Source organism: Gymnoscopelus braueri, assembly GCF_963280865.1.
Source record: "Gymnoscopelus braueri genome assembly, chromosome: 8".
Classification (NCBI taxonomy): domain Eukaryota; kingdom Metazoa; phylum Chordata; class Actinopteri; order Myctophiformes; family Myctophidae; genus Gymnoscopelus; species Gymnoscopelus braueri.
The window spans coordinates 36,170,117-36,181,051 of NC_137609.1; the positions used below are offsets into that span (position 1 = coordinate 36,170,117).

The following is a 10,935-nucleotide window of genomic DNA, read 5'->3' on the forward strand; positions in this document are numbered from 1 at the left end:
TTTTTTGCCTCCGAGATGTAGTGGAGTAGAAGTAAAAGTAATGAAAATTGGAAACATTCCAGTAAAAGTAAAAAAAAATCCTCAAAAGTGTACTTAAGTACAATACTTGAGTAAATATACTTAGTTACTTCATACGTTTTCTTTATGTCATAGAAAACAGACCCTTTATAACCAAAAGGCGGCGCCCATGGCGTTCCCATGTGCAAAGGTTTGATTTTGGATTATTACATTTCCTTTTTTTTTCTCTTTTCTTTTGTCATGCATGGTTTAGGCGCTGGAGGAGATAGGCTAATAGCAGCAGTGTGGCACCACCCCGCTTGGGGAGAGGGGAGTGATCGTTTCAGCACCGCGCGCACGGCGGACAGCTCCTCGGTAAAGCTGCCAGCTGCTGCTGCTGCTGCTGCTGCTGCTACGCCTCGGATATAATAAATATTAAAACACTTTTCTTGAGGTTGGATTAAAAAAACAGAAAGTAAGGCTATATATCAATCTGGAGTAAGTGGAATATTCGCACATTTTGCAGTGACATCATGCTACGGAGAGAATAATATTAATGCACGGAATCCCGAGGGCTGCAGACGGTGTTGCCGTCGGTCTGTGACACGGTGAAGTTTCTCTCCTCAGAAAGGGGGTTATTTTGTCTCCTCTCTGAACCAGGGCGCTCAAAGTAAGTGTAGCTACTAAACGGGATAAAAAACAAAGTGTCAATAGCGTAGGCTACTACATGAACACATGCTGCCTCCCTTCATTTGGACTTAGACAGAAGTTGTTGTTTTTGGACTTTTTCATTTTTTGTCAATCAATTTTTTCCCCTGTCGTCTTTTTCCTTCTCTTTTCCCGGATGGATTTCTATGTGTTGGCTATTATAGGCTCTCTCCGTTTCCTCGGTAATGTTCTGTTCCCACAGGGCACCATGCACACGCACTGATGCGCGCTTGCGAGGCGCAAGCCTTTTAATGCGCCCGGTGATTCTCTTTTTTCCTCCTCTGTAGGCTACAACGGCAGATTTTTATTTTCTCTCTCTCCAAGTCACCCATCTTAGTTCTGTCTTTGACGTTTGGAGGGGGACCCGTGGTGGACTGACTGCAGCTCGTTATCATTCTAATTTTTCGACCCGGTAGGTAGGAGATAACGGCAGGGGTTTTGATTGATTGATTGATTGTTTGTTTGTTTGATTGATTGATTGATTGATTGATTGATTGATTGATTGATTGATTATTGATTGAATACTTTATGAACAGTTTGCAGAAAAAAGGACAGAAAGTACAGTCTAAAAGGATGCTAAAAGGATTAAACCCAAGAAAGCACTATGGCTTGTTTCCATTGGGGTCCTGTGTATTCAATTCATCGAAAAAGGGATGATCGAGATTCGGAAAATTAAAACAAATAAACGTGTAGTCCGTTATCGTGCTTGTTATGAAACGTGTTAAATTGTCGATACTGTTTTACGCACCGTAGGCAACTTTTGGACAACCGCTCCAAGCCGTTTTGTTCATTTTAACCGTCGGTATAAAAAGGTGTGATCCATGACGGAGACCATGGCGCTGAGTGGAAACTGCACCAGGACTAATAACCCCAAAGACCCGGGGACGGTCCAGGTGCAGAACAGTTTCCCCGACGTGGTGGAGCTGAACGTGGGAGGGCAGGTCTATTACACCCGCCACTCCACGCTGGTCAGCTGCCCCGGATCCCTGCTGGGCAACCTCTTCAAAAAGGACCCCGCCGCCTGTCCCACAAACACCAACGACCTGGCGAGGGACCCGAAGGGTCGCTACTTCATCGACCGGGACGGCTTTCTGTTCCGCTACGTGCTGGACTACCTGCGGGACAAGCAGGTGGTCCTGCCGGACCACTTCCCCGAGAGAGGAAGGCTCAGGAAGGAGGCGGAATACTTCCAGCTGCCCGACCTGGTCAAGCTGCTGACCGCCGAGGACTACAGCAAGCACATCAGCCCGGACGAGCCATTCCCCAGCAGCGATCTAGAGGACGGCTCGCAGGTAAGGGCTGTCACGGTTATGACATTTTACCTGACGATTAATTGTCCCTCAAATAATTGCGACTAATGATTTAATTGTGTTTCTGTCGTTGAACATTATTGGAACATCATGACTAAAAAATGACATTTCTAGCTTATAGGATTTTAAGTTACACAGGTGCAGATATGACAAATAACCTATACAAAGCTATGACTGACATTTAATAACTTTATACTAAAAAACATTAATAGTGGAAATAGCCACCAGATAGATTATCAGCCCATAGATTGGGCTCCAATCAGCACCAATCATTCCATGCATTTGGGTCAGTTGGGCAATAGACCCAACTGGGTCTTTTTGTGATTCAATGTTTAGCGCATGTGCGGCCTGTTATCAGCCATTCCTTTGGGTGATTTGTCACATTGAAATACAGCACAAAACCCAGCACCTGCCTCAGCGGATCATTACACTTTCAGCGCCAACCTCTTTACCGCTTGTGCAAGGGCACGCTGTGATTGGCCAGTAGCCTACGCTTGTGCAAAGATGCGTAGACACTTTGAGTTGCAGTTGGGGCAAACGCTCTTGCCAAAACATGATTTACGATTCTGTGCCTATTGGTGGACTACATAACTCTGCGCTGAGTCGGCTCAAGCGAACTTTGCAACATTCGGCACAGCAACTCGCTTGCTTTAGCTCACTCAGTGGTGCCTCTCCTGGCTCAAGTTCGCTTGAGATGGAGCCCTCTATGGGCTGATAACGTGAAGATACATGCTCACAACGCAGGGCATCACGACACATTGTGAGTTTGTAGATCTGCTATTTCCACTTTTTTTTTAAACTTTGAAAATGTATGGACATTTTTCAACATGGAAATGATTAGGTGATTATGTAATAATGGTGACCGGCCTACTTGCAGGGCAGCGACCACCGGGGGATCTGCCCGCCGCCCTCCCTGGTGCCCGCGGACAGGAAGAGCGGCTTCATCACCGTGGGCTACCGGGGCTCGTGCTACACAGGCCGGGAGAGTCAGACGTCGTCGGACGCCAAGTTCAGGCGGGTGCCGCGGATCATGATCTGCGGCCGCGTGGCGCTCACCAAGGAGGTGTTCGGCGAGACGCTGAACGAGAGCCGTGACCCGGACCGGACCCCTGAGCGCTACACCTCCAGGTACTACCTGAGGTTCAGGCACCTGGAGCGGGCCTTCGACATGCTGTCCGAGTGCAGCTTCCAGATGGTGGCCTGCAACTCGTCCGTCACCGCCTCGAACGTAAACCAGCACACGGACGACAAGATCTGGTCCAGTTACACGGAATACGTTTTCTACCGTGAGTGGCATGCACGCACGCACGCACTCACGCACGCACACACGAGTGCCCTTGCTTAAGACATATGAGGCCTACTTGAAGTCGCCGCTAGAGGGCGCACTTGGTTTGTGCGTCCCGCACGTACCTCACTCCTGACACAGACAGGAGGAGAGGGAGAGAGAGAGAGAGAGAGAGAGAGAAAGAGAGAGAGAGAGAGAGAGAGAGAGAGAGAGAGAGAGAGAGAAAGAGAGAGAGAGAGAGAGAGAGAGAGAGAGAGAGAGAGACTGGCCTGGGATGGATGACTGGATAGCTGGATGGCTGGATGGATGGATGGATGGATGGATGGATGGATGGATGGATGGGTGGATGGCTGGCTGGCTGGCTGGCTGGCTGGCTGGCTGGATGGATGGATGGATGGATGGATGGATGGATGGATGGATGGATGGATGATGGATGGATGGATGGATGGATGGATGGATGGATGGATGGATGGATGGATATTGCCTATCTCCACCAGGTGTGTGGGAGGGATTCCTTGTATTCAGAATATATGAAAAGTGTTTTTCAATGGTTGGTTTCAGAATTGTAATCTTACTGTTTGGTTGGTAACTAATGGATTGATGGGTACAGTGTGCCTGTATATTTATGCAATGTTTTCTATTGTTTATATAAGCTCTTTCTTCCTTGTTGGATTCTTTGAGCAACGGAGCTGGAGTTGCATTGTGTTGAATGATGCAGATATTGCACATTGTCTGTCTCCACCAGTTAAACTGGTGAACAGAGATGTGTGCTTCCTCTGAGCAGCAGTCAGGAAAGCGGGGGTTACAGATGGATGCAAATACTGTATATCCATGCTTAAACAGACAGCCGCTTTTGAATGATGAAGCCATCTGTGAGCCATGTGGGTGGGATTAAAACGCCTGTGGTAATAGTAACCTTACCTTACCTTACCCTTTTTGTTATTTTTATACAGTACTCTATGTGGATTCAAAGTGGTAAATATACACTAACATGGTCCTACCTAGCCCTTTTCTATAACTTATTTACATAATGTGTATAATCTAATACACAATAAAATCTGCGGTATTAATTTAACTCTGAAGAGTATACAAATGGACCGGTAATGGAATGGAACCACAATGGAACATTCCATTTGGTTCCATTTCAAAAGGGCACGCAAACAGCGTAAGAAACTACTCCGGCCATAATATAGGAGGGGCCATGGCAAAGGGCCCTATAGCAAGGGTTCCTTAACGTTTCAGGCCGCGACCCCCCAAAATATTATATATCGGCTATTTTCAAAATATTTATCTGTGGAACCGAGTCAAACTAATTCTAACGCCTACACCCCTACAATTCCAAGTCGTTTTCATGGTGGGGAGTCCCTCCCTGGGAGGTCGCGGCCTGAAAAAGGTTGAGAACCACTGCCCTATAGGACAGCCGAGGGCTCTGTTATGGTCATGAAGAATGGGTGATGTACTGTATAGAGGAAGAGGAGCCCACATATGGAAGCGTTAACCTATTATACTTTTTAGTAAATCCTCGATGGGCCAATCTGTCCAGGCTGTGCATACTAAAATAGTTACTTTCATTAGCTACATAATGATATGAAACAATGTAGAACACAGACAAAGAAGAAATTCAATATATATTTTTTATATAATCGACTAAATTGATTAGTCTAATTAACCACTTAACCCTGTATATATACTTCATTGTATGATGGTGGTATACAAAAATGTAAAAAAAATAATAAAAAAAGCTGATCCACAAGCTCACAATGCATGGCATCATTGTTTTAACAATCATTCATTACTCTTAATCGAGGCAAACGTTATCAAAATAATGGTGATATTGATTTGAAGTCATATGGCCCAGTCATACTGTCATCTCTCTTGGAGTTAAGCCTCCAGCTCAGAACACCCATCTGACGGGCTGAAGCATGTTTTTGTCTTTTTCCTTTTTTACAGCAGCTTGGCTGCCAGTGCTCATTCCTTTGGCTGCAGTGTTGGATCAGACTGGAGATATTTTAATTATTCCACTCTAGTGAAATCCTCTCTCTGTCTGTCTCAACGGAATATTGTGACATTTAATTGGGAGTCGTTAGTGGAATTTGTCCAGCCTGTGTTGTTCAAGTAATGTGCATTTGTTCAGTTGAATGGAGCGTAGGTGGTAGAGAGAGAGAGAGAGAGAGAGAGAGAGAGAGAGAGAGAGAGAGAGAGAGAGAGAGAGAGAGCGAGAGAGAGCGCGAGCGAGAGAGAGAGAGAGTCAGTGAGTCAGTGGTGGAAAAAGTACTACATTTCTTTAAGTAAAAGTATCAATACTGCAATTTAGAAATACTCTGTTACAAGTAAAAGTCCAGTAATCAAAATTTAAAAGTCCAAAAGTATTGGCATCAAAATATACTAAAAGTACCAAAAGTAAAAGTACTCAAAATGTCCCGTTTTACAAGGTATCATAATTATGTATGAAATGAATCAAAATCTTTAGAAAATAGCAGATCTACAAGCTCACAACGCGTCACATCACGACACGTTGTGAGCTTGTAGAGCGGCTATTTTCAAACAGCCAAATTTTAAATAGGGCTGAAGTGGTTAATGTATGTTTTGTGATCATAATTAAAATCTACAAAGTAACTAGTAACTAAAGTTTTCAAATAATTGTAGTGGAGTAAAAGTACAATATTTGCCTTTGCGATGTATACGGAGTAGAAGTAAAAGTATTGAAAAATGGAAATACTCAAGTTAGAAGTACCTCAAAAGTTTACTTAAGTACAGTACTTGAGTAAATGTAATTTGATGCTCTCCACCACTGGAGAGAGTCATAATTATTATGTGCTTTGTGCTGGTGTCTCTATAGAGGTAAACAGTGGACATAGTTCATATATTGATCCTCCAGAAGTGTTTCCTCCCCATCTCCTCCCCATTTCCTCTCCTTTCAGAACTCCTCTACGCCTCTGTCAATCACGGACTCCCTTTCATTTCTCTGAGAAAAGAGGCCATCATCACCTCAACCCCTCACTGCTTTATGATGCACTTTGCTATTCTATCCCACACACACACACACGCACACGCACACGCACACACACACACACACACACACACACACACACACACACACACACACACACACACACACACACACACACACACACACACACACACACAGCGTGGGCCACAGTCAAAAGCTGGGATGAAAGGAAGGCAAGAAGAAATAATGATGGCTCTCATGATATTTTATGACGTGAATGGCGTTGTTCCACATTATTCCTATCTGATGTAGTGCTACTGTACTAGCACACTCAGGGGGGGGGAAAAACAGGAAGAAAACGTTTTTTTCTCCGGCTAAGTTAAAATGAAGAAATGCCAAGCCTATTCGTTTATGGGCTTTTGTATTGCAACATGGCTTTTTGCAACACAGTGTTTGTTTTCAGAGTTAACTCATTCACTGCCACAATTATTGCTGGCCGTGTTTGCCCACTGCCAGAGATCTTTCATCAAAAAAAAAAGTACTCAGGATCCGAGATACAGACTTTTTAAGTTTTAAGTTAACAAGGAAGTGGATGGGAGTCTAGATCTTCAAAAAATCGTATCTCCTTGGTCTTTGGGTCAAATTAGGAAAAAAAAAAGGAAAAAAAAGAATTAAAAAATACGTTTTTTACGTCAGTGGCAGGATTGGTAAACGGGAAAAATTACGTTTTTTACGTCAGTGGCAGTGAAGTACCTCCAGCTTCTAGGATGACAGGATAAATCTCCACGAAAAAACACCACCGCAGGGCTTTGGCTCTGGTGTGTCATTAACTATCATTAGACAAAGCATTTCATTGCTTGTATTGTAGGCCTATGACCAAAACCGTTACTTTTCAAGGAATGGAAGAAAAAAAGAACATGTGTTCCAAATGGATCCAGTGTATTTATTATTTAGTCAAAGGAAACCCACAGAGTGAACATTGTGAGCTTGTAGATTGGCTATTTCCGCTACTTTTGTGTACATATGACAAAATATAAAATAGGGCATTCATTTAAAAAAAGGTTTCTGCCTGACAGCTAAAAATTTCGCAATCAACTCAATAACACACAATCCCTTAATAGAAATAGAGTTGGGTCGCTCAAATGTAAAGACAGTGACTGTCGAGACATTTTTCTAGTTGGACTCAAATGCAAGGAAGACAGAAACTTGATGTACAAAACAGAGTTTATTAAACAAGAACTTGCAGGTGAGAAAAACCACCAGCAACAAGGAATTACTATAAAACAGGTTAAAAGGACAAACAATCCAGAAAAAATCTCTATGAAACAGACAGGTATAAATACACTGGGAACTAACAAGACACAGATGAACTCAAGGACAATTAACACAGGGGCAAACGGGACCCAGCAGGTGCCACAAATTAACAATAATCATAAGGTGGAGAGACAAGACAGGTAACAACTGCAATGAAAGACAGGAAACACAAGACCGTTACTTCAAATGAACGTACAAGAAACACACTTCAAAATCAGGCACAGCAATACAAATCCTGACAGAGACAATCAATCAAATGTACGTTTCAGTGCTTGACAAGTTGCCTAACATCATCTAGATACTAATCCATCCTGATGTGTCAGACAACACCCTTCTACCACTCCAAGGCCGGAACAGCGGATGCAACGGATCATTTTGCAAAATGATATTTGACCCACTTGCGGTCGTGGATGTACTTCATCCCAGATCTGCTGTCTTACCTTAGAAAGAGATGGAAATGGAATGATATTTCCACAATGGAAATAAGCCATTTTATTTGGCTTCATTGTGGCTCCATCCTCAATGACCTCGTTGCGAGGTGTTGTGAGCTTGTAGATCGGCTATTTTCACAATATTTATCTGTGGAACCGAGTCAAACAAAATGCAATAACCCAACTCTATACATTCCAAGTGCTTATAAGGGTGAGGGGTTCCCCAGTTCAAATATGATTATTTTGGGGGGTCATGGCTTGTAAAGGTTGAGAACCACTGTCATAGACGGTGAGCTTTTTGCAGAACCAAAGCGTAAAAAAGGTCAATTATAGACCCCTGGGGGACCCCGGTCAATGCAGCATATAGTGTTCAAGTGTTGAACAAGTCTCAGTATAAAGCTATGAAGCACATAGGTGGTTCTTTGGTACACGGCGAACCCACAGAACTCTGCCATCTATAATGCAGTCCCTCCTCCTATAGCAATACCGCAGTGAGGTCCTCTTATAGTAGACAAAGTCAAGAATACGGGTAAAGTACTGCAGTGGCAGTCGTTGTGGGGTTCTATTCTTGTAGCACAACAAGTAGATTTCAGCAGGCGTACGCGAGGTGTGCTGTCTGTGGATTGGAAGGGAACCAAAAGGAGATGCTACATTGCCACAACAATGAGCGTAACCCGGGTGAAGGCAGCTGTCGTGTTTAGCACTAACAATGCAGCATTGTTGGGACTCACTCCCAACAGGGGTATAACATGGTGGGGATTTCTCGTTTCCTCCCCAGTGTCTTTGGCACCAGTTTGAAACAAGCCTAACCCGTGTGATATGGTCTCAGCACCAGCTTGTCTCTTCTATTACAAGTGTGATACAGGGATCCATCTGTTTTGGAGCAGATACTGGAGGAGACCGCATTCACACGGCAGCCACTTCTGCGCTTACATCATACTCAGGGGTTTTCCACCCCCCCTTAAGGCACAGGGAAGACAGGGCTAATGCAAATGAGCTCCATTGAATAGGTTGTCATGCGCATGCTGTTAACATTAGTGAGGTCATTTTTACATACTTTGTGATAGATCTGAATAGAATCGTTTTTTTGTCTGCAAAAGCATTATTTTCATTCCCTAGTAGTCAACCCCACAGAGAGATACTGTTATCGTTGGCCATTAAGGATTTGAGTTAAATGTACGTCCATATGAATGCATACTGTTGCTCTACATTACTGATCCATGGTTAATGCATTGTCCTTTTTGATCAGATAATGTCCTGTGGATAAAAATGGAAAAACAGAAAAGAAATTCAGGCAGAGATATTCGCTAAGAGCTCTGCTCTTATATGCCCATGCAGTCAAACCACTTGTTTTTGTTTCACTGATAAGAGTCAGAGCCAGGGGCGCAGCCATGGGTGGGACTCCCACATAGAGAGCTGGCCCACTAAAAAAAAAAAAAAAAAAAGTAATTTTTTATAATTAATTTTTGGATAAAAAATCAGTAAAATCAGGCAAAAATAAGAATTAAATAACATAACCCTAACCCAACCCTAACCCTAACCCTTAAACCGAAATAAAGTAACAAAAAAATGCCCAAAAACGCCCACGCGCACGTGCGTGCCCACCCGCTCCTGCTCAGGCCCAGCCTATACTAGCGCTCTGGCTGCGCCACTGGTCAGAGCTCAACTTTTATATTTCATATAGTTTATCCTACCACTGTGATATTACGTGGACTGACTGATTTATTTATAGTAGCTTACTTATTTATTGTTACAGAATCTTAGCTGTGGTGTGGGCGGACTGCAAAATGGATTGACCCTGACCAGTGGCGGAGCGTCCGGGGAGGCGGCCGCCTCCGGGCCCTCGACCCGCGAGGGCCCGGGCCGTCAGATAATAAATCGGTAAAATCAGGCAAAAATAAGAATTAAACAACATAACCCTACCCTAAACCCTAAAACCGAAATAAAGTGACAAAAAGCCCCCCAAAAAGTGACCGAATCCGCCGAAAACCAGCAAAATTTTGCGCGCGCATGCGTGCATGAGCAGCGGGGGGCCTGATCACTGTGCTGTGCCTCCCGGCCCGGCTTTGAGTTGTTCCGCCACTGACCCTGACCCTTTGTTATCGGGAATAAAGAGAGTGGTGGCAAGGCTATCCAGGTAGCCAGCTACACTAGGTATTTTGTCAGGGTCTGTGTATAGTTATTGTGAGGTTATGCCCATACATACAAGTAATGTATGTATTCTTTCCAAGACTATTATTACACTTTCATGCAAACAAAAATAAATTAAAGCAAAAAAAAAAATATGATCTGATTCGATACCACCTGTACAATACTTACATAATCGCATATGTAACTAGGTACTCTTTGCCTGAGCAGAGTATTTCGAGTGTAATAATTCAGAGGTGTGTGTGCACTTGTGAGGACCAAATGTCATAGTAGAATAGTTAAAAATGCCCCCAAAAAATTAAGAATGGCATTCATAAAATCGTCGTCCTAAAATGTCAATGTCCTCACAAGTAATACAAACGTGTGCGTGTGCGTGTGCGTGTGCGTGTGCGTGTGCGTGTGTGTGTGTGTGTGCGTGTGTGTGTGTGTATGGACCCCCACATGGGGGACATTTCCTCCTTTGTATTGTGGTATAGTTATGACGAGCTGTAGGGCTCTTGACTTGGCCTGTCCTCAGAAGCCTCCAGCACTAACAAGCAGGCTGGAGCTGCACAGTGTATGCCTAACCCTCCGTAGGGACCTCTTCTTGCTTACTGACAAACAACAGCCACTTCCTGCCTCCTTTGTTGACAAATGTTCCGCTTGTTAACCCATTTAGACCCAGTCTACAAAATGTCTTCTAAATCATTTTTCTGAAAAAACTGCAACCCCCCCCCCCCCAAATTATATGTATTTGGTCAAAATATTTTGTAATAGGGACCCCCAGAAGCAAAGATTTGAGTCAACAAAATT

The 10,935-nt window shown here is 43.8% G+C and overlaps 1 protein-coding gene across 1 annotated transcript in view; it reads left to right on the forward strand.

The window, feature by feature from the left end:
* Positions 1-1,526: 1,526 nt before the first annotated feature.
* The window catches only part of kctd16b (potassium channel tetramerization domain containing 16b), a gene marked incomplete at both ends in the record, with an annotated part of 161,336 nt that continues 151,927 nt past the window's right edge, over positions 1,527-10,935 (forward strand). Inside the window, 2 exons of the mRNA XM_080436526.1 lie at positions 1,527-1,997; positions 2,893-3,301. Of these exons, the coding sequence (XP_080292652.1) occupies positions 1,527-1,997; positions 2,893-3,301 (880 nt within the window). The remainder of the gene's footprint in view (positions 1,998-2,892; positions 3,302-10,935) is intronic.